Source organism: Camelus bactrianus, chromosome 1 (assembly GCF_048773025.1).
Source record: "Camelus bactrianus isolate YW-2024 breed Bactrian camel chromosome 1, ASM4877302v1, whole genome shotgun sequence".
Taxonomy (NCBI): domain Eukaryota; kingdom Metazoa; phylum Chordata; class Mammalia; order Artiodactyla; family Camelidae; genus Camelus; species Camelus bactrianus.
Window position 1 is genome coordinate 81,581,762 of NC_133539.1, and position 21,451 is coordinate 81,603,212.

A 21,451-nucleotide genomic window follows, 5' to 3' on the forward strand; every position below is an offset into this window, starting at 1 on the left:
CACACTGTCATTTCCCATCTCAACTTGCTAAAGATTTGCCTCATTCCTTTGGGGGGGGGGCACTAATTAGGTTTTACTTATTTATTCATTTTTAGAGGAGGTTCTGGGGATTGAACCCAGGACCTTGTGGATGCTAAGCAAGCGCTCTACCACTTAAGCTATACCCTCCCACACCCTTTTTTTTTTTTTTTTTTTTTTTTTTGCCTCATTACTTTTAAGTTATGTGCTCCATTCACCTGAAGAGCTATACTCTTCTGTGGAATCATTGGTTAAGAGTATCTTAGGAAAGTGGTCCAGACCCATCTCCTTAGGCAAGACTGCATTATAAGCATTCTCTATGAATGAGAGTCTCCCGTCCTCAGAGGTGCCCCGGAGAAGGGACAGCCCCAGTCTTGCCCAGTGGTTTTGCCAAAAGACAGCATGACTCAACTCTTTATGCGACCAGTGAGTGCAGGGTCAGAGTACCTAATGAGGACTTAAAGGTTGTTTGTTGACTTCTTTCTCTTCCTCCAGCATTGCTAGTAAAGACATATAATCAAACTGTTTTGTTCAGTTGGGAAAAAAAAAAGAGAGAGAAAGTAATTTCCCATATGGTTGTATTCCATCCACCACATACTGGCTCTTAAGTACGGCTTTCTAAGACCTGGAGAAACTCCATGGACCCTACAATCATAGAAAGTATTATTAAAATGCACCCATATGACACAGTAAATATATTTTTGTTGTCAACATTTTAAACATTACTTCTGTAATTTTGTTTTGAAATTTTCTCTTAGCAGATATTCATTATTGCTAAGGGAGACATTGGAAGCTATGAATTATTTTCAAATGTACAAAACAATTTAACAATTGACACTGATAGAATGTTTACACATATATGTGTTTCAATGTATTTTTATTTATTTTGAAAATTTATTTTGAAATCTTGCAATCAACACACTTATTGTCAGGCCTTCTGTGTTTATGCAGCGTTTATATATCTCAAAGGCTTTAGACATCGCTCCCGTAGTTCCCAATAGACGACACAGCCCTGCCTGGAGCAGAATTTTATTTCTGAGACAACAGTTATTTTTTTCTTTCTCCCTGTAATGCTGTTATAAATAGTATAGCATTTCTGCAGAGGGGATCCAAACCTCTCCGAAGTTACTTTAGTTTTGATATTAAAATAAACCTTTCAAGGGGAAAAAAAAAACGGATTTTACAGTAAAATTAATCAGACTCTCCTAAGATTGTTCTCTATACTCACTGATAATCTCATCAAGTATGCGATCCTTTGTAATACATATCTTTTGTTGTCATGGTCTGGCACCTTGCCACTATGTCTGATGCTACTAGCACAGTCTTTTCTGGTGGTTTTTCTGCTATTTTACGTTTTCTTGGCAGCAGGAGGTTGGGGCAGAGGCTTAGCTAATAGTTTTTTTTTTTTTTTTTTTTTAGTTTCATGAAAGACAGATTGAAACATATCTTGATTGTAACCCAGTTTTCAACCTTATATATTCTTAAGTTGGGAGAGGAAAAAAAAACACTTTCTTTTTTGCTCACTCACTATTCAACTTGTAGACATAAGATGTGGTGGGTCAGGAGGCAGGCATTTTCCCAATATCACAATAACCAGAAGGGCCTGCTCCTGGACATGCTACACAGCTTCCCCCCCATCCGTCTGAAACTGTCATTAGGATATTTGATTTGATGTCTTTGCTCCAATACTCATGCTATTCTTTTGGTGTAAAAGCAACAGGCAGTAATATCATCCTAAAGACTTTGAGAAAAGATTTTCTTAAGATAGAGTAGCCTGATTCCTCACTGTTACACTTGTCACATAGGTTTTCAAATTTCTTCAAGCAACTCCAACCCAGGAAATTTCACCACATTGGACTCAGCTGGAAATAATCTTCAGAATGAAACAATAGATTATTTACATCCTATATTTTAGAATGGTACAAACTGAAACGTACTAATGGTAGGATTTAGTGTGTTAACTAACTGATAGAAGGCATAGGAAATGTTACCAGAAGTACATTATATCTCAATGACTAATTAAACTCATTTACTGCCCGTGGAAAGCAGCACCCCCCTTTGTGCCCTGTGCATTTCTAACGACAGCTTTAGGGCCATGTGGCCCGTGGTCCCATTAGAGGCAAGGATGCTTCCTTTACTTGAGCCTTGTTGCTGGCAGTTGCCAAAAGAATTCTTTACCTCAAAAATGGTTTCTTTGTTCAAAATGTAGTCTTAGGGAACAGATTTTTTTAACTATTATTTTTAATGTACTGTCTCTGAATGTGGGTTAAAACAGTCTGAGGAGGTTTTACAGCTAAAAAAAAATAATGACAAGTACTCTTCAGTCTCTTACAATATTTGGTTCTTAAATGTCGATTAATAAGTGGCTGTAGTTTGGATAGCCAAGTAATAATCCGAAAACGAGTTTGAACCTCTTAGATTCCTAACCTCAGACAGCAATGGTTTGGTTGGTGAGTGTTCAGGTAGTGAGGGTGCTCATACGTGTGATTTATCTATTAATGATCTAAGAAAACAGCTATTATTTGACTCACTTCAGTGGTCTGGAAATAGGCACCTTCTTTTCAGAGAGTCTAGTATTTGGAAAAGCAATACGTTACGTGCCTTGGTGTCAGTTTATATAGGGCTGTCTTTGCAGAACGTTTTCTTCTTTGTGGTCTTACCTCAAAGCTGGCTTGTTTTTTCCCCTTTTGCTCAATGCGCTAGCCAAATGATCATTGCTGGTGTAATACTTTGCACACAAACATGCACAAAGTATACATGTTCTGGTTTCTATTCCTGGCTTTTTGCAGCAAATCTTATTTGGTATGTGGTAAGCTTCTGGGATGTGGAATTTTAAAACCAAAGTCAACTGGATGCCAATTGGGTGTACCCTGCACAGCCATGGTGGGAGAAGAGGTGTTCAGAGCAACCCTAAGTAGAGGCAGAAGGGTGGTTTTCTATCCTGTAGGACATCTTAACACCTTAGCATGTTTGTGGTTAATATGAGAGCTTAAAAAAACAGACTATGTGAGACTGAGTCTGCCTCCAAAAAGAGTCAAAATGGGATGGGGGGAGGGTGGGAGAGAATAGCTCTTTTGAATTTGTATTTCAAATCAGGCAGTAAAAGGAATGAAGACTCTTAGCTGCTACATACAAATGTGTCTTGAGGACCTTCCTGTGAGTTCCTTGACAGACTCTTGCAACACACGTAGCAAGTCTACAGAAGAGAGTTAAGGGACATCGGGGTGGGGCGCCTTGCCCTGGTCGGTGTGGAAATTACAGCTGTCAAATTGACCCTAAAGAAGTAAAGGACAGGATAAGATGGATCTGGAAGAAAAGTGCTAGACCTCTTGAGGTTGTTGAAGATTGTAAATCAGGTCTTACAGGGTACATTTTGTTTATCTAAATTTTCCTTTAATTTTTCCTGTGCCGCAGTCTGCCTGCTGCAACTGAGGGTAACTTCTACCTGTAAAGAGGGCCTTCCCTCGTCCTGGGAGCCTTCCCTGGGAAGCACTCTGATCAGTTATCCCCTCTGGGCTGAGAGAGACTCTGCAAGAAAGGAAAGGACAAGGACATGAACCGTCCAGAGAGGAGAGAGGGTTGGAGGACGGAGAGGAGGAGACACAAGAATGAAGGCTGAGTGTGGAGAAGCGGGGGGAAGAGGAGATGGTGGGGCCGGGAAGCCCAGGCTGGAAGTGGAAGGAATGCAGTGTAGAGAGCAGGGAGAGACAACTGAAGAGAAAAGGCCCTTAAGAGAGAAAAAGAAAATGACCCAGGAAATCTATTTAAGTCAGGCCATGCTCATTAATTGAGACACCCACTTGCCCACCAGGAGAGCATGTGACGAAGTGGAGGCGGTGCACTCAGCCTCATCCTCTTGTTAGCCCTCCCGGGTGGCCCCCCCTTTCCCATGAGTCAACTCAAGGCAGTTTTCTGTTTCCCCCCAGCAGTCGTGGTGCCCCCATAGTTGCCTCGCTCCCTCCCTGGTCCCGGCTTTGTGACCATCCGGCAGGACGGTACTCCCACTGACGCAAGATACACTCATAGGCAGGTCCCAAATTCCCAGCCAGCAAAAGAGCACAAGATAATGGGTGATGGAAGGGTGATGTCTTAAGTGTTCTGTGTGTTTTTCATGCCTGTATTTACTCTGACAAAAAAAAAAAAAAAAAAAAAAAAAGCTTTTTTGCAAATTCTCGATGCAGAGCAGACATGGGAAGTTTGGGGTTTATTTTTAATGAATTGATCAGGGGGACACAAAATGGCTGTGCAGCTGACTACACCAAATCCTTACAAGGAAGTAAATCGGCTTCTGTCTGGTGAGCATCGAGGCATTCTTTTTTTTTTCTTTTTTGCTTCTAGGTAGAAGAACGATCAAGGCTCAACCGGCAGAGTTCACCTGCCATGCCGCACAAGGTTGCCAACAGGATATCGGACCCCAACCTGCCCCCGAGGTCGGAGTCCTTCAGCATCAGTGGGGTTCAGCCTGCTCGGACACCCCCCATGCTCAGACCAGTCGATCCCCAGGTACATTCTCCCTCCCTTCCACTGGGTTTTTCAACAGGATGTGCAGTTACCTAATAAAACCTAATAAAAGTCCAGGGAATTGTAACATGGATTCAGGCAAAGGACCAGCCAAAGGATGGCTTTTAATACAGAATCTCTAGTTAATACAGGAGGCCCCACTGAATGTGAAGGATAAAGGGAGGATGAGAAAGAAAAAAGCACCATCCTTAGCTTTGAGCCACCCACAAAATCAGTTCTTGGTAAACTTGCTTCTCTGGAGACCCATAGGAGTTCCTGCCAGGTCAGAACAAACGTCCTTTTAGTTAAAATTACTAAAACTAAAATTTGTATAGACCTTTGATATACACAGATTATCATCTTTTGTTCCCTGGGATTTTGGCAAGAGCCTGAAACTGGAAAAAATGAAATGGACTGGGTTAAGTGAAATGGCGTCTTGTAAGCCAGTGGTTTTCAAAGTGTGGTCACCTGGCAGCAGCACTAGCATCACCCAGAAACCTGGTGGAAATGCAGATTCTCAGGCCCATCCCAGATCTGCGGGTCAGCAACTCTAGGGGTGGGGCAGCCTGGCGGTCTGTGACTTAACAGCTTTCAGGTGATTCTGATGTGCTTTAAAGTTTGAGAACCACTGTTTTAAGCTATTTGAAGAAGAAAAGAAGATTTCTCCACTTTTACATAAGGAGGACGTTTCTAGAGGTTTTAGAGGATCTTTAAAATTTTGCATACCAAAAATGAAATATGAATTGAAATGAAGTATGAAATTTCATGAAAAATAAAGATAATGCAGCTGTTTTCACCCAGATGCCTTAAATTTCTGCCAGGCATCCACCTGTGTTACTAGTTCCACAAAATATTTTGAGGTCACTTTTGATTTCAGAATGCTGTTTGAATTTCAGAGTAGTGATACAATTGAGGATTCTTGGGTTTCAGTTTGTCTTTAGATTATGAGGTCCAAGATTCTTCAGCACTAGACAGCTTAGCATGTCTTTCCCTTGGTTGGTTTTATCTGTATACAATTAGTCCAGACCTAACCATCCATGGGGTACATTTTTATAGAAACTTCTCTTTTAACATACAAATCTCCTCTTTTAAAACCCCTAACTTTGACCTTTTTGGGTACTTTTGCCCTATAAAAAAGGGAAAACTTGTGAAACTTTATGAAGGGATTAAGAAGTGAAGATGTAGATAGCCTGGTGGCAGCTAATCGGATTAAGCATTCTTCAAGTGCTTCCATTTTTTATTTTTATTTTGGGGGCTCTTGTAAAGTAGGTTTGTTTTTTGTCCTACATATTTTTAAAATAAGCTTTGTTTAATGCATTTAATTATATTTAACACTGGTGTAAATTCAATTGGTTACAGTCCTATTCTGGCTGAAGGGGATCATTGAGCCAAATTGGACTTTGAGAATTTTTTCTGAACTACAATTAATAACATTCCAGATTTCAAACCTAAGCAGGTCTGAAGAGGCTGGGGCAGGGCTGCTCCAGGGGTTAGACCTCAAGGGCAACAGGAACTGGACCAGGCTGGTAGAAGAGGCTGTGGAAATGCCCCCTGCAGTCTGGGCGCTGAGATTTCAGTCCAAAGAGGGTCTGGTAGGTCCCTTGCACAAAGCAGATACTAGGTTAATGTTTGTTGAATTAAGTTTCATTTAGAAAGTACCCAGCCAAAACTGACTGGCCACTTTCCACATGGCAGGCACAGTGCTAGACTCAGAGATAAGAGATCAGACATGGCTCGTGTCTCCAGGGAGCTTACCTTGGTGATGGAGGAGGAGACAGGCTTACATAAGCACAGACAATAAAGTGTAAGCAGTGCTAATGGGACAGGGTCCCCCAAACTCTAGATTTTAATGATTTGTCTTAAAGAGCCACATTCTTACCCAAAGACTGCGTGTCTTCCCTGCATAAATAGCATCAACATATGCCAAATTGTGAGGCTTACAACTCTGAAAGAAACGTCCAGGTGTCAAGAGATATATGATCTCCTAACAGGTGAAAACCAGGTCCCCAGAAAGCAGGGCAGTGTAGTTGCTAGATGTGTGGGCGTGGGGTATGTGTAGGTTACAATCTGGAAACAGCACGTTTAGCTGTGAAATCTAGTTTGTTACTTAACCTCTCTCTACTGTACATTCTCATGTGTAAAATGAGAAAAATAATTGTGTCTGTCTCATGGTGGATTTAGTGAGTTCATAAGAAGTAAGATATTCAGAGCAATTCTTGTTTCATGGAGCACTCTCTAAAGTCAACGTTAGGAAGTTTAAAGGAGGAAGTTTGTAACGTTAGAAGAGAAGTGCTTGTAAATAGATTGTTTGGCTGGTCAGTAAATCTTCACAAAAAATGTTATTGTTATTATCATCACACTTACTTCACCAACTCCTCAGCAGTCCCAAGTCCATCGTTTAACTCTTTGCTAGGAACCCAGGTTCAGCCCTACAGCTCTAAATGGGAAATTCGGGAGCACTTTTAAAAGGATGCTATAGAAGCTGTGGTGGGCTCTTGTGCTCCAGTTCTTTCTCCCCCAAATTTTATCTTCCCTTCCGCCGAGTAAGGTCCTAGCTGATCTGCTCAGTAACGCTGCTGTCATGCTGGTTTGCTGCTTAGATCCCACATCTGGTAGCTGTGAAATCCCAGGGACCTGCCTTGACCGCCTCCCAGTCGGTGCACGAGCAGCCCACGAAGGGCCTCTCTGGGTTTCAGGAGGCTCTGAGCGTGACCTCTCACCGCGTTGAGATGCCGCGCCAGAACTCGGATCCCACCTCTGAAAACCCTCCTCTCCCCACTCGCATTGAGAAGTTTGACCGAAGCTCTTGGTTACGACAGGAAGAAGACATTCCACCAAAGGTAATGTTACCGCGGTTTTTATCATCATCACTGTCATCGTCATCACTGTTAATTACTACCCCTGTTCCAGACCTGTCCTCATAGTGAAGACCATGACATCACCAAAGCACCGTCCCCTCTCGTGTTTTTTTGGTCCCTTCTCATTCCCAAGCTAAGATTTGGATTGTCATTTATCACTTCTGACCTCCCTTTTCCCCAAAGAAATGGAAGCTCAGGTAGATTGATTGACTTGGAAGCATACATCCTGTATCCAGGATTAGAACTCTCAACCCCAAGCATTCCAAACTGTTCTTTTACTCTTCATATTAAGAAATAGAATAATATGGATATTTTCCATAGATGACTTAATCTCTGTCTGGACAAATTTAAAACTTCCAGATAAAAAGTAGAAAATTTATTTACTCCTATTTTTAATAACACAAAGTGAAACCAGGTTTCAGGTGTTCACAAGATCGTATTGCACTTAGAATATTTTAGTTGGCTCCACTTAAGGAAGATTCCTACTGAGCCACGTTGTAATTTAATTCCAACCTTAATTAATTACTGAGGATTAAACTGTAGGGCAAAATGACCAGTCATCCCACTGGACAGAACAACCCTGAGTTTGGTTTCATTTGTTTAGTTTTTGCCCCTACCAAGTTATTATATATTCAAAAAAAAAAAAAGTCCTGAAATGAGACCATGCATCTCATTACAGACAACCTGGAAGTATTTCAAAATACTGGAGAATTTTTTGCCTCAGATTCTTTCCAGTTCAGGATTCCCCTTTCTCCTGAACTCATCCTGAACAGAATGTCTCACAGTTTCCTGAGATCAATACCATTGTTGATCCCAGGAGAAAAAAAAAAACTTTTCACCCAATGATTTTCAAGTATTTTTCCTCATCTTCCTCTCAAAAGGATATTATACCAGGATTTCCATTATTTTGAAAATGGAATTAGCAGATAGTGGCTCTTTTTGTTGGTGTCCTCCTCTTGTGGAAGCAGAGATACCATCAAGAAGGGTCCTTTAGGGAGCAAAGTTCAATCTGGAAAATAGGGTGGGCAGAGGAACAGACACAAGAGCTGGAGAAACATTTGAGGGTGTTGGTCCACACTCTAAAAATGCACAGGCACACGTTTATAATTCTGCGAGAAAAATTTAGATTGATACAAAGATTTTAGGTTTTCAGTAATTCATTAGACTTTCTCTCTACAGCTGTTTCAGTTTAGCAAATGAAAAGGGAAGAAGAGTAGTAGTAATATTGAACTTGAGCAGGCGGGAACACTGATAGAGTCATTCTGCTTCACTTGGCTGATTCGTCTTTCTAGGTCTTTATCTTAAAATGTATTATAATAACCAATAGAATTTGTATCAATGTTAAATATCATTTAATATATTAAACGATAATATTAAAACAAAGCCCAATTTTAAAATGTCTAGTACATTGACAAAAGAATGGATAAAGATGTGATTATATATATATGTATATACCACAATGGAATTTTACTCAGCCATAAAAGAATGAAATAATGCTATTTGCAGCAACTTGGATGGACCTAGAGATTATCATATTAAGTGAAGTAAGTTAGACAAAGACAAATATATGTATCGCTTATATGTGGAATCTTAAAAAAAATTATACAAATGAATTTATTTACAAAACAGAAATAGACTCAGAGACATAGAAAATGAACTTAGGGTTAACAAAAGGGAAAGGTGGGGGAGGGATAAAATATATACGTGTGTGTGTGTGTGACTGAATCACTTTTTCTACACCTGAAACTAATACAACATTGCAAATCAACTATACTTCAATTAAATAAATAAAAGTGAAATGTGCTATAAAACTATCTAGTACAAAATACAAACGCATTTTAAAAGAGCCTCCAAAAATAAATAAAAATTAAAGCACCTGACAAATGTTTAGCTCAACTAACTGTCACAGGTTATCTTTTCTTTCATTTCCTGGTCATGTCTCATAAAGTAAGTTTTTCCTCTTCCTCATATTGAACTCAGTTGGCGCAATTAACAGTATTTTATTTCATTAAAAAATGTTTCATAAAATGAGGTGTATTTGAATTCTACCTTAGACCCCTGATAAACTAATGATACATCTTCCCACTCTACCTCACAGTCTGACTGGTACTCACATAGTTTTTTTGTTTTTTGTTTTTTTTTTTTGAAGACCTTCTAGGATTTTCAGTATTAATCCTGTTTTGTATTATGTTTGCATATTGACCTTCCAAAGCACAATGTTTAGGGGTTTGTTTTTAATTTGTGACTGCAAGTTGATTAGGAAGTGGAAACACTTCAGGATCCCTTGCAGTAGCTTCTCTGAGCTCACTGACGTGTGGCTTCTGTCCCAAGTCCTAGCCCGATACCCTAGTTTCTCACCAGATTTTATAATCTCCTTATCTGTTCATCAATTGTTTTCTGAGTTAAAAATGGAACTCAGTTTATCCGGATGGCTCTCATCTGATGCAATTTCCAACAATCAGCTGAGTTAATGATACCCCAAAGAAATTTCTGGTATCCACCACACTTGTGCAAATGAAGGAGGTCAATTATTTTTGCCCAGTGAATCAAAATAATTAGTTTGGTCTGTTTCTAAATTTGTCTTTAAAATTAAGGACTGTACTCCTTAATGTTTGCTAAAGGTGCCTCTTTTGTTTGATGTTGTTTAGAGAGTTAAATATTTCTTTGAGAAATAAAACATGTTTCTTTCCTGTTTCTGATAGTTTCTGTGTCTCCTGGCAAATTGTAGAAAAGGAGTAGGCTGCTTTTCAGGCAGTCTCCTCTGGAAGCTATTTTATGGAAAATATTTCTGAACTCTGGTTTTCTTTCAGGTGCCTCAAAGAACAACTTCTATATCCCCAGCATTAGCAAGAAAGAATTCTCCTGGAAATGGTAGTGCTCTGGGACCCAGACTAGGATCTCAACCCATCAGAGCAAGGTAGGGAAGGAAGATGGTTAAGGTGAAGGGAAAAAACCCCACCTACTATGGTCATGATTGCTTTCCTAAAACATGTCTTCATTCTTTTTTCACTTCAGAGTTATGTTGACTGGCCACCCAGACTGTAAGCTTTGGTGGGCAGGACACACGCCTTTTATTTCTTCAGTAGCCTTTCACAGAAATCAGTGTATGGAAGTGGGGCTCATGAATGAACAGGTGAATGAATGAATCAGGGAATCAATGAATGAATCAACCCAGAAGCCAACTGAGTTTACCTTAACTTGACAGTTGTTAAATTGTGGGGGGAAAACTACAAATAGAAATTTGGTTGTAGTACCCCTGACCATTACTTCAGAGGCCACTTCATGAAGTCAGCCTGACTTGAGGTGATTTTTAGCATCAGGTCAAGAAATGTGCCCTGGGAACTATTGAGACAAAGTAATTGCCAAAGAAATGAGAGAGTGACCAGCTGCAGGGCTTCCCTAACTTGGCAAATTACAGAAGGACTCGTTCTTATGAGGAAATTATGTCTTTGGCATTAGGGAGGGTCACTGAAATACAGTCATGTTACCTCTGTTGCTCTGTGCTCGCCTAGAAAGTTCTACCAGCTGTATTCCTACAGTCAGGAAGCTGCACCCACCTACTGCTTGGTGTAGGGGTCTCAAGAGAAGCTGGAAAACAAACAGTATCCTTACAGTATCTGAGCAGATTTTATGTGGTGACTGATGCTGTTTGCTTCCCTCCGATTTTTCACGACGAGTAGGCTCCTTTTTAAGAGCAGCTGAAATAGCACATGGCCTCTGCTGAGACTATAAAAAGGATCTTGGGCAGGCTGTTTTATTCGCCTTTGTGTTCATAATAAGAGGAGGACTCTCTCTTGCTAGTCAAAGAGAAGGAGAGACTGGAAATGAAGGTTAGGACTATTTGTATTGTATACTATTGATCAGTAAAATAGGGAATGCTTTTGATCATAAAGCCTTAATGTTTCCCTTCCCATGAAAAGCCTTAGGAAGGAGTCAGTCCATAATTAAGGTGGAATGGTACTAAGAATGTTAGTCCCTTTATGGCAAAGAAGCTAGCCAGTTCTGAGTGGAGTTGCCAATTGCAGGAAGCCCTGAATGAGCCATTGTTTGTCCCGCAACTTGTCAGACTCCCGCTGAGCTGGTATTGCTACGCAGCCCTGGGGAAGCCTGTGGACTGGACTGTGCCCAGGGAGCCAAAGGAATGTCAGCCCGGGTTGCTGGCCTGAACTTTCCCCGTCTGCCTCTTCCAGTGGCGCTAAGTCCCCAGTTATCAGTGCTTCTTGCTCCTTTGAACCCCGCCCGCCAGGCCGTGTTCCCTGGATCAGTTGCTTATAATTTTCATTGCTGTAGATCAAGCATCATTTCAACTTTAAGTTGTTTCCCCTCTAACAACCAAAGAAAGAGAACTATTGTTTTATAGTCAAATGAAAAGCAGCTCTTTGTTCCCTCTGAAATGTTTAATTTTAATGACCTTAGAACCCAAGATAGCTGCTGTTTGATGGTCAGTGGCTTGCAAAACATGTGCTTTTCCCCGGGAATCTCTTAAACATTGTACTTTGTCCAAAGAATGCAGACCTTGTGAAGACAGCCAACCCTTTCTGCTTATGGTGAAGGTAGGGAGGAAGTGAGCTAAGAGGTAATAACTATTTACCTACAATGAAAGCCGGAGGGACTGTGGGGAAGGGAAAGACGGAGAATCCCCCATCTCTGCCAGGTGGAACAATCCTGCCCAACAAGTCTACTTCTTGCAATCACGTATCTCCAAGTGACCAGTATTTAAGATGTGAATCAGACTATGCGACTCTTGATTGGATTGCATTTTTAAATGTTTTAGGATTCGGTATATTTACCATGATAGAGATGGCTTTAGTTCAGTTTTGCTGCATAATAAAGCATGCCAAAATGTAGTGGCCTGAAAGAGTAACGGTTTATTATTTCTGACGATCCTCTGGGTTGGCTAAAACATTGTTCTGCTGGTCTCACCTGGGCTCACTTATGCAGCTGCACTGGGCTGATGGAGTCAGCTGTACCTTTCATCCTGGACTTCTTGACTGGTGATTTCAGGACAGCATCACAAGCTCTTTGGAAGCCTTTGCTTCCATCGTCTTTGCTGATGTCCCATTGGGACCATAAGTCACACGGCCAAGTCCCCAGTCAGTATGTAAAGGAAATACCCAGGGACGTGGACACTGGGAGATGCGATTCACTGGGGGGGCATTACCGTAACACAGAGACTCTCCTACTTTCTGTTGGTTCCAATGAAGTCTTCATAGTTCTTTCTGTAGCATTTGTCAGACAACTGTCCATCCATAAAGCTATAAAAAAAGGGTTGCTTTAAATTTGTCCTTTGCAATGCCGTATGGACTCCCAAATGCCTTCTACTGTCAAGGTGATCAGTTGAGTTTAAATCAGGATTTGATTTGTTCATTTTTTAAATTTCTGTTTAAAAACATTCCATGTACTTTAACATTTAACTTTGATTCATGTGTTCTTTTAGAGCAAATTAAAATTTGATTAAATGAGTACATTTGGAGTATGAAAAGATTAAAATTAAGCCAGTAACAGCCAGTCAAAACCCAGTGACTAAACGCTTAAATTCAAAAAATAACTCTCTGTCCCGTCCCAAACCTATCTTCTCATGGCTCATTCGTTTTCACTGGCTGTGTCACCAAAGAACAAAGTAAAATGAATTTTGGCAGTCAGCCAGTTAATTATAGACTTGGCCCAAGTATTTGGGCCAAGAAATCACTTCGTAATCCTAATTTTCTGTTTTGACTTTTTATATGACTCAAGAAAATGGAATAATTTTCACTTTGCTGTGTGTTTTATAGACCAAGCAGCATTGTCTGCAGGATGGCAAATGTTTGAACTAAGAATTAGCATTTAAAGAAATCTATATGAATGTTTTCAAGTCTTTACACATTTGGATCTGAGTAGGCTCAGTTAGTATGTGAATGAGAGAAATCTCTTATTTCATGGAAGTCTTCTGAAATTGAGCCCTTCTAAGAGCATTTATCTCAGGCCCCTTGGCCCCAAGGCCAGACCACATTACTACAGAATAAGGAGGAGAAAAATATGAACAATGTGACATTTTCTCAAAACACTCATATTTTATCCCCAAAATAAAGAAGATAGAAAAGGCATTTTAAAGTTTTCCCTATTTCTATATATGGTTACACTTCCATCATACTCTGGCAGCAAAAGTAGCAATCTATCAAGATCAGCACCCACACTGGTTAGCTCTGGTGGGGCAGACTTGGGCTAATGAAGCCCAGGTCAGGGATGTAATGCTCTTGGGATCCAATTAGCGTCACACGGAGAGAGACCCTGAGCCCCAGTCAGAGATGCACATTTATCCCGGCGGGGCTGGTTCTGCTGACACCCAGGCCCCTCTTTTTTGCCAGGATGGCCCTGGCCCAGGCCTTATCATCTAATATGGCAGCAGCTTCCTCCCTGCCTCTGTCCTGGCCAGTGAGTGATTCATAAACTGGCCCTGGGAGGTCCATGTTCTCTGCCAGCTTTTACTGGCCATTGCCGCATAAGCCGCCCATTTCTTCTGACGACCACCCTCCCATGGTTTCCTAACACAGACGTAGTACTCAGTGAGGGCGGTGTCCTCCGTACCAACGAGCCCCAGGAAAACCCCAGCTGCTGTGTCTTTGCTCAGGCTGTTCCCCCAGCCTTCCTGCTCACCCCTCCAAAGTCTAATCAAGTCCTGTCTCTTTCCTGACACCACCCTTGACCGTTCCAGGCTCCATTCATTGTTCCCAAACTCCAATCTTATTTATAGACCCTCAGTCGGCATATAGAGTTTTGCCTTGCTGTCTATTGTCTCCACAGTGCATGTCTCATCCCTGGGACTATGTTGTAACTTGCCTGCCTGCCCTGTGCCTGGTGCCCTCCCCCATCCCTCATACTGGTCCAGGTGTTTAATGGAAAGGTTTTGGTTAAATGATCAAAGGAGTGTGGCATTCGAACAAAGAGCTGGACCCTGGTACCACAGCACAGCCACCAGGGGAGATGCTCAGAGCTCACAGATCTCTGTTCTCTCGATAGATTTTTTTTTTTTTTACTATGAAGAACACTACATCTCCACAAAATGAGAGCATCCACCAAGGAACTTTAGTATGCCCATGGCCCTTAACCTCAATACAATTTTTAGAAAAAATATTTTTAGAATGTATTAATTATACTGAAATAATTCTTGACCACTACTGTTAAATAAAAGAGGACAATGAGGAAGAATTCATTACTTGGGAGTGAAAGAAGATAGGATTGTTTCTTTATGAAAAAATGAAAAATTTAAAATGTGGGCATTTCAGAAGTATTACACATTTATCGTTTTAGGTATTCGTCAAGTAGAGGGAGGGGGGGATGTTGCCATCATGGATCCAAATCTATTTCAATCAATTGAATGCTAATAGTATCACAAAAGAATGCCATAAAAATATCAAAAAATTTTAAAGTCTTCCTTAAGTTTACCAACACTCACTTCTGCAATTGATTTTACTGTTAGCTTGACTTAGCAACCCCTTTACCATAAAAACTTAAATGGTGAATATTGTCATAAATTCTACATTTATATGATCAAATTACTAAATTATAAAGATATATTTATTTTAACATATGTTTTGCAGGACCAGCTATGTCTTCCAATAACCCAGTATTTAAGAATTTTTTAACTTGACCAAATGGCTATGCCAAATACATTACCACAAAGCAAGGCTCTTGTGTTTTCAAAAGTAAATTATTTGGTTTAGTTGTTGCTGTCATGATGCCATTTGTGGTCAGGTTTTTATGGACTAAGCTACAAGTGTCCCAAGGGAAGGGGCCATATTATTTTCACATTTGTATGTGAAGCATCTGACACCCACACAGTGCAGACTGCCTGGTACCCACTTGAGACTCTTGAAATGGGCAGAGCAAAATGAAAGCAGAGAATTACATTCGAATGTGGTATCTCACTGCATTAAAACCATAGTGCTATGATGACTCTGTTAGTGGAATTCTCTTTGGGGAAGGAACTGAAGATGATGAAAACCTGGAGGGGCCCATGCTGTTCCCTAGGCAGTTGGACGGCAGTGGATAGGAGCTTTGAATTTCAGGTCTCACTAAATTATCCACTTACGCCAGCATTACAGAAGTCTAAAGGAAAAATGGAAAGGTCTGTGACTTAGAAATTAAACAGAAAGAGCTTACTAGAAATTTTGAGAATGCTGCTTATTTTTATAACAAGATCATAAAAATCTCACCAGTTGCCTCCCACCGCCACTGCTTGGATGTCTCCTCTTCTGCACAAGCCCCTGTGATCACCCCAAGTGGCCTGGGGCCCTGCTTTGTGCTCCCATATTGCCCTGTGCTCACTGCAGGCAAAGCATGAGTGAAGGTAGCTGTGTGTGTCAGGCTGAGCTGGCAGAGGGCACGGCTGTGTCTTGTTCATTACCGGATCTCAGTGCCACATATAGACCAACTGAGTGAGTGAATAAATAGCACTATTTTGGGGGTAGTAACAATATAAGGATGAATAATATAGTTAGGTTTATAACCAGTGGGGGCTGCTAGGCTGCCAACAAATGAATTAGTTCTTGATTTAGCACTTAATAATAATTACTTTCAAGCAAACCTCCTTTTGATAATGGACAATGTATATGAAGACTTCCTGCAAGAACTTTTAAAATGCAAAGATATCACTAGCTATGTGAGCAGAGAACTTAAGTCATTCACAGAAGAGGAATTACAAATAACAAATAAATGTGAATAAAAATTATTCTACCTCAACAGTAATTTTTTAAAACTACACTAAAACAGCAAGATATTATTTTTTTACATATTAGTCAGCTGTTCATAATAAAGTCCGGTAAGAATTCAGTGAAAATTGGCAGCATGTTTATACGTTCACATACACACATATGTGCACATATATACTCCAGTTTATGCCCTTCCACCCAAGAATTCCAATTCCAGGAGAGATGTGGTTGAATATTTGTATGCATCTAGATGGTTATTTCAGTGTTACATGTCATAGTGATGTACGGAAGCACCTAACGATAGAAGAATGGTTAAACTAATTCATCTATATAATGGACTGCTGTGCAGCCATTATTGTTTTTAGAAGCATAAGAAGCTCACAGTGCAGTTTAAGAGGGAAAAAAGCAAGATGCAAAATTGAATATACAGTGTGCTTCCATACATATGAAAGAAAAAATACTAGAAGGTAATATATCATATAGTGAAATATAGCTGAGTATCTCTCGATTCAGAGATTGCATGCTTTGCTTCCTGATTTTTAGCTTTTAATATTTTCAAGTATTTTCCAGTAAGCACAGGAACAGGGGTTTAAAGAAACCTCCTTTGAAGAGCCACCATTTCAGAACTAATGCATTTGGGTCATCACCAAGAGTTGGGTCAAGAGTTCCTGCCGTTCTGATTCAGAATCCACAGAGGATGGCATGATTGTTATCACCATTGACCCCTTTAATGCATGGTCGCATAAGCACTCTCTTTACCCCTTTGCACTGGGGATGGGACTGGAGGACGTATGTGTCCTTGAGAGTGTAGTCACTGTGCTCTGCTATCTGTGCAGTAACCCCGATCTTCGGAGAACCGAGCCCATCTTGGAGAGCCCCTTGCAGAGGACCAGCAGTGGCAGTTCCTCCAGCTCCAGCACCCCGAGCTCCCAGCCCAGCTCCCAAGGAGGCTCTCAGCCAGGATCACAAGCAGGATCTAGTGAACGGACCAGAGTTCGAGGTAAGCTTTCCCCTACCTTTCCAGGACAGCATTCCCTGAGGAGGAGAGCCATGGACAGGGAATCGGATGACTTCCTGACTTCTGTGACTTCTGGTCCTGGTGTGACCACTGCTGTGTGAGGCTAAAAAGCCACTTAACTGCTCTCAGCTTCAGCTCCGTAGGAGAGTGGACCACTATCCCCAGTTGTATGTGTGACATCAGTGTGAACTACACCCTTTCTCATTGCAGATACCAGTGTTTTCCAGAAAGATCACAGATTATTGGTCTTATTTGAAAATATAATCATCAGTCACCAGAATTTCCATTTTTATTTGATTGCCTGGTTAGAGTTTCGTGAACCCCCAAGTATCTTCTTCCCCTTGTGTCAATAGTCGCTTTTCGTATTCCGAACATAATTCATAGTACCAGGTATTTCTCAAAGTGAATTCAGTAAAGGCTAATGTAGAATAAATATACATTTGAGAGAAGATATAGTCTTTGACTCAGAAAATATATTTGACTCTCTTGGGTACTCCTATTAGAGAGGTAAAAATTAGCTTTTCTGACCATTTAATTCAAGTCATTCTTCATTGTTTAGTTTTCATTAATGAGGAAGCTGTGAAAAACATTAATATGGCCAGCTAATTATACATGATAACCTATTGTTTCTAGCTAATCAAACTGTGCTCTTCCTGAATAACCTTCTTCAGAAGGTAATTTTGCTTCCAAGTAATAAAGACCAGGACTTTTTAAAGTGCAGTTTGGAAAACACTTGTAAATTACTCTGCCTAGTGAAAACCACCAATTCTTTATTCTTTTTTAGCCTCTTCATTAGACGCAATCATAGTTTAGCTTCTAATATCTTTTTAAGATTTTAAATAAGTAAACTCACTGTATGTCCATTTTGAAAAGGTAGACGTCAGATGTGCAATGCTTGTGTCTCTGGCGGAGATGTGGACTGGCCTGCGGCTGCCCCAGATGCATTCTTCTGCCATCAGTGGCACAGTCCAGAGCTGTGTGTACTTTTGTGGCCTTGATCCAGATGCGAACTTCCTTACTTCAGAAAACTGCCATTCCTTTACCTTCTTTCTATTCGTAAGCAACTAAATATGCTTAGTTAGAGCCAATGCTAAAGAAAACCAAGCTTAGGCGTATCATTTTAATTCTGATTTTTAACTGAGGCTTAATTTTTATCTTCTGTCCTTTGGCCTCTAGTTCTTCTGGGTTAAAAGCACTCCTATATCCCTGGTGTGTCCCTGCCCAGGAAAGATCACCTTAAAACCAAACGAAAGAATCTCTCCCACCGTAGATTGCTTCTTCTCTACCTTTGAGCTCATAACTGGGAAGGATGCTCCTTACTCCATAGCTGTTAGGGAGCCCTCCCTCAACCCTTGCTCTGTAACTCTACCTTAGGGCCCTTCCCTTTAATCACCAACACGGCCCCCTACCCCCACCTCAGTCTTTCTTCCTTAAAGAACCCAGACAACCTCCCCGCATTCCTCCTCCCATTTAAAAGCCATTCCTCCAAATAAAATAGGTTTCTATTTTTGCCCATATTTCAACAAAAGAACTTCTGGTGGTTAAGTGGGAAAAGAAGAAACCAATCATAGAATGTCAACTTAGAGTCTGGTTAAGCACCATCACTGAGACTAGCTAGGACTTTGAGAAATCAGACAGAATCCCAGCTCTGCCCATATTTTCAGTGTGACCTTACGCCAGTTTTGTCATCGCTGTAAGTCTGTGTTCAGCTGTGAGGTAGGAAAGTGCCTCATCATTTAGTTGGAGGGAGGATTCAGTGACACAACTGACATAGAAAGCATCGGAGGGAGAGTATAGCTCAGTGATGGAGTGCATGCTCAGCGTGCAGGAGGTCCTGGATTTCATCCCCAGTACCTCCATTAAAAAATAAATAAACCTACCTACCTCCCCCCACTAAAAACATAAATAAATAAGACGTAGAAAACATTTAGCATTAAGCATTAAACCTGACACACAGTTAGTGCTCAGTAGATGGTGGTACTTGCTAGCTTTTCTTATTATTACCAGTGACTTCCAGCTTCCAAGTCTAAATGTGTTTGCCTGACTTTGTTCGCCTGAACATTTACTATTTTTTCATGCTTCTGCTTGAGAATTTGCCTAAGTGAATGACGTGTCTGCTGAGTAATCCCGGAGGATGACTCACCACAGAACTCCAGAATCGAGCCAGCGCTTTCTGACGGTCATTATCTTTCTTGGCCCTCTGTTTTGTCCTCTAGCCAACAGTAAATCCGAAGGATCACCTGTGCTCCCCCATGAGCCTTCCAAGGTGAAACCAGAAGAATCCAGGGACATTACCCGGCCTAGTCGACCAGCTGTGAGTGCTTTTCTTTCAGAGTTTTGAACTTTTTTAATATATACCTGAGAACCCACAGGATAAAGTAGTTGGGATACACTCATGACTGTGGAACAAAAATTGTTGAGATTAATAAGAAGGGATGCCAAGAGCATCCAGAAGGAAGTCATACCTGATTAAGAAAGAACTGAACAGATCTCGGATTGCTTCCCTGCCTGTGGATATTTTGCTGATCATTAGCACTACGTTAGGGAATAAAACAGGAAAAGAAATAACTCATGTTATTCTGTACTTTCTACTCAGCAACTTTGGCAAAAAGATGTTGAAACTAGCAGTTAAGGAGATTTGGGCACTTTCTATGGGTTTCCCTTATCTATTCTAGCCTCTCCCCCACATTATTTTCCATATGAATTAATATTGCAGTTTGTCTGCTGCTCAGGGACTATATTTTCTGGACCAAAACTTGATAAGCGTGGTCTGAGAGGGGACCTGGCAACTTGAAATCTAGCTTCGTTGCTGTACACGACAGATCCCAAATAGCCTTAAAGAAAGAAATAAGAGCGTGGAGGCTAAAATTTCAAAGTTGGAAGTTAATGTGGAATGAGTTACTATCCATTTGTCTTATTTAAAGTTTCCAAGAATCATTTCTTTGAAATGAATGTGATGTTTTGGTTTGCTCTATTTTTTTAACATGTTGAAGTAAGGAAGCACAGCGAGGGTGACGATGAAGGGAACCTGCAGTGTTCTGTTGAGTTCTTCTGGCCCTTTGGCGTTCACCGGTTGTTTACTAACAATTCCCATTTTGTGTCTAACCTGCTGCCTTTCTTCTGGCGTCTCCCTCTCCTGTGGACTCTTCTGGATTGGGTTCCTCTTATCTCAGAGCTATAAGAAAGCTATAGATGAGGTTAGTATTACCTTTACTCGGTCATGCTTTCACAAGATGTAAATATAAAACTGACTTCCTGGTGTTGATATTCAGAATGGTGGCCAAGTGGATCACAGACTAAGCTCATTCCTTTGGGTGATCTGCTGGGAGGAGAGCCCCTTCAGCAGAGCCAGCCTGAGACCCTCAGACACCCGCCTAAAGCTCCAGAGACCGTCTTTCTAAGCCAAAATGTCACTTTTCCAATGTTACAGCCTGGCTAAAGCTAAGCCTCGGTGCTTTGTTATTGGCACGGTTTCTCCTTCTAGCATCTTCAGTAGCAAAGCCTGAGCTCTTAACCTGCACTCGCCAGCCTTGCTACAGGATGGCGGTTTTACTCACAAAGAGACATCATTCTAGGGCAGTCCAAATTTATAGTGTGTGATTTGTGAACAAGGAGTTACCGAGTATTGTTAGATTAATTTTGTGGGACATTAACTACAGCAGCAGCAGCAACATCGACTTTATAGTTAATGCATCCTAGCAAGTTAAGTAACTCTATTTCCTTATCTGCGGAGACATTTTTCCATTAGAACAATATATGGCTTTGCCGATCTTAGGCAGCTTGCTAAGAAGGATGACTGCCTTACTGCTCCTTGTCAGACCTGCATGAATACAGCATAGTGGGGTTGTTTTCGAAGAGACAGGCCTTCTGCAAAGAGTCCTAACTGCATGGAATCTGAAGACTTACCATTATGGCTTTTAGGCTGTAGCTCTGCTGAGCGCCATTTGTGTGAAATGATACAGAAAAAGCGCTGGCTTTGGGGTCAACAGGCTGCTTTCAGATTCTGGTTCCCCCACTAAATCACTGGTGTGACCGGTCCCACAACCTCTCTGGGCCTCAGTTTCCTCCTGTATGAAACAGGGATAAAAACACCTGCCTTGCCTCGCTCACCAGGCTGTGTAGGATCACTCAAGGTCATGTGTGCAACAGCATTTTCTGACGTGTGAAGTGCTGCATGAAGCCAGGGCCTGGGGCACGACGCTCTTTCGGCAAGTGGGAGAAGCATGTTTCTGTGTGTGATCCTTACAAAAAGCCTCACTTTTTTAGAATTATGATCGCCTCACTCTTCAGAGTGATTTAGAAGGTTATTATCATAGTTAAAGGATTATTGCTCCTAAAAGAATGAGACTCTCCATATCTGCAGTGTGTGG

At 41.1% G+C, this 21,451-nt stretch overlaps 1 protein-coding gene across 7 annotated transcripts in view; it reads left to right on the forward strand.

Annotated features, from left to right (window-relative positions):
- The window catches only part of TNIK (TRAF2 and NCK interacting kinase), a 361,554-nt gene that overhangs the window by 294,666 nt on the left and 45,437 nt on the right, over positions 1-21,451 (forward strand). For 5 of the 7 annotated variants that reach the window (XM_074367889.1, XM_074367884.1, XM_010947772.3 and 2 more), the window contains 6 exons: positions 4,357-4,521; positions 7,119-7,358; positions 10,187-10,293; positions 16,900-17,063; positions 19,298-19,395; positions 20,255-20,278. In XM_074367889.1, coding sequence (XP_074223990.1) covers positions 4,357-4,521; positions 7,119-7,358; positions 10,187-10,293; positions 16,900-17,063; positions 19,298-19,395; positions 20,255-20,278 — 798 coding nt within the window. The remainder of the gene's footprint in view (positions 1-4,356; positions 4,522-7,118; positions 7,359-10,186; positions 10,294-16,899; positions 17,064-19,297; positions 19,396-20,254; positions 20,279-21,451) is intronic. The other 2 variants (XM_074367887.1, XM_074367892.1) reach the window with 1 other exon arrangement.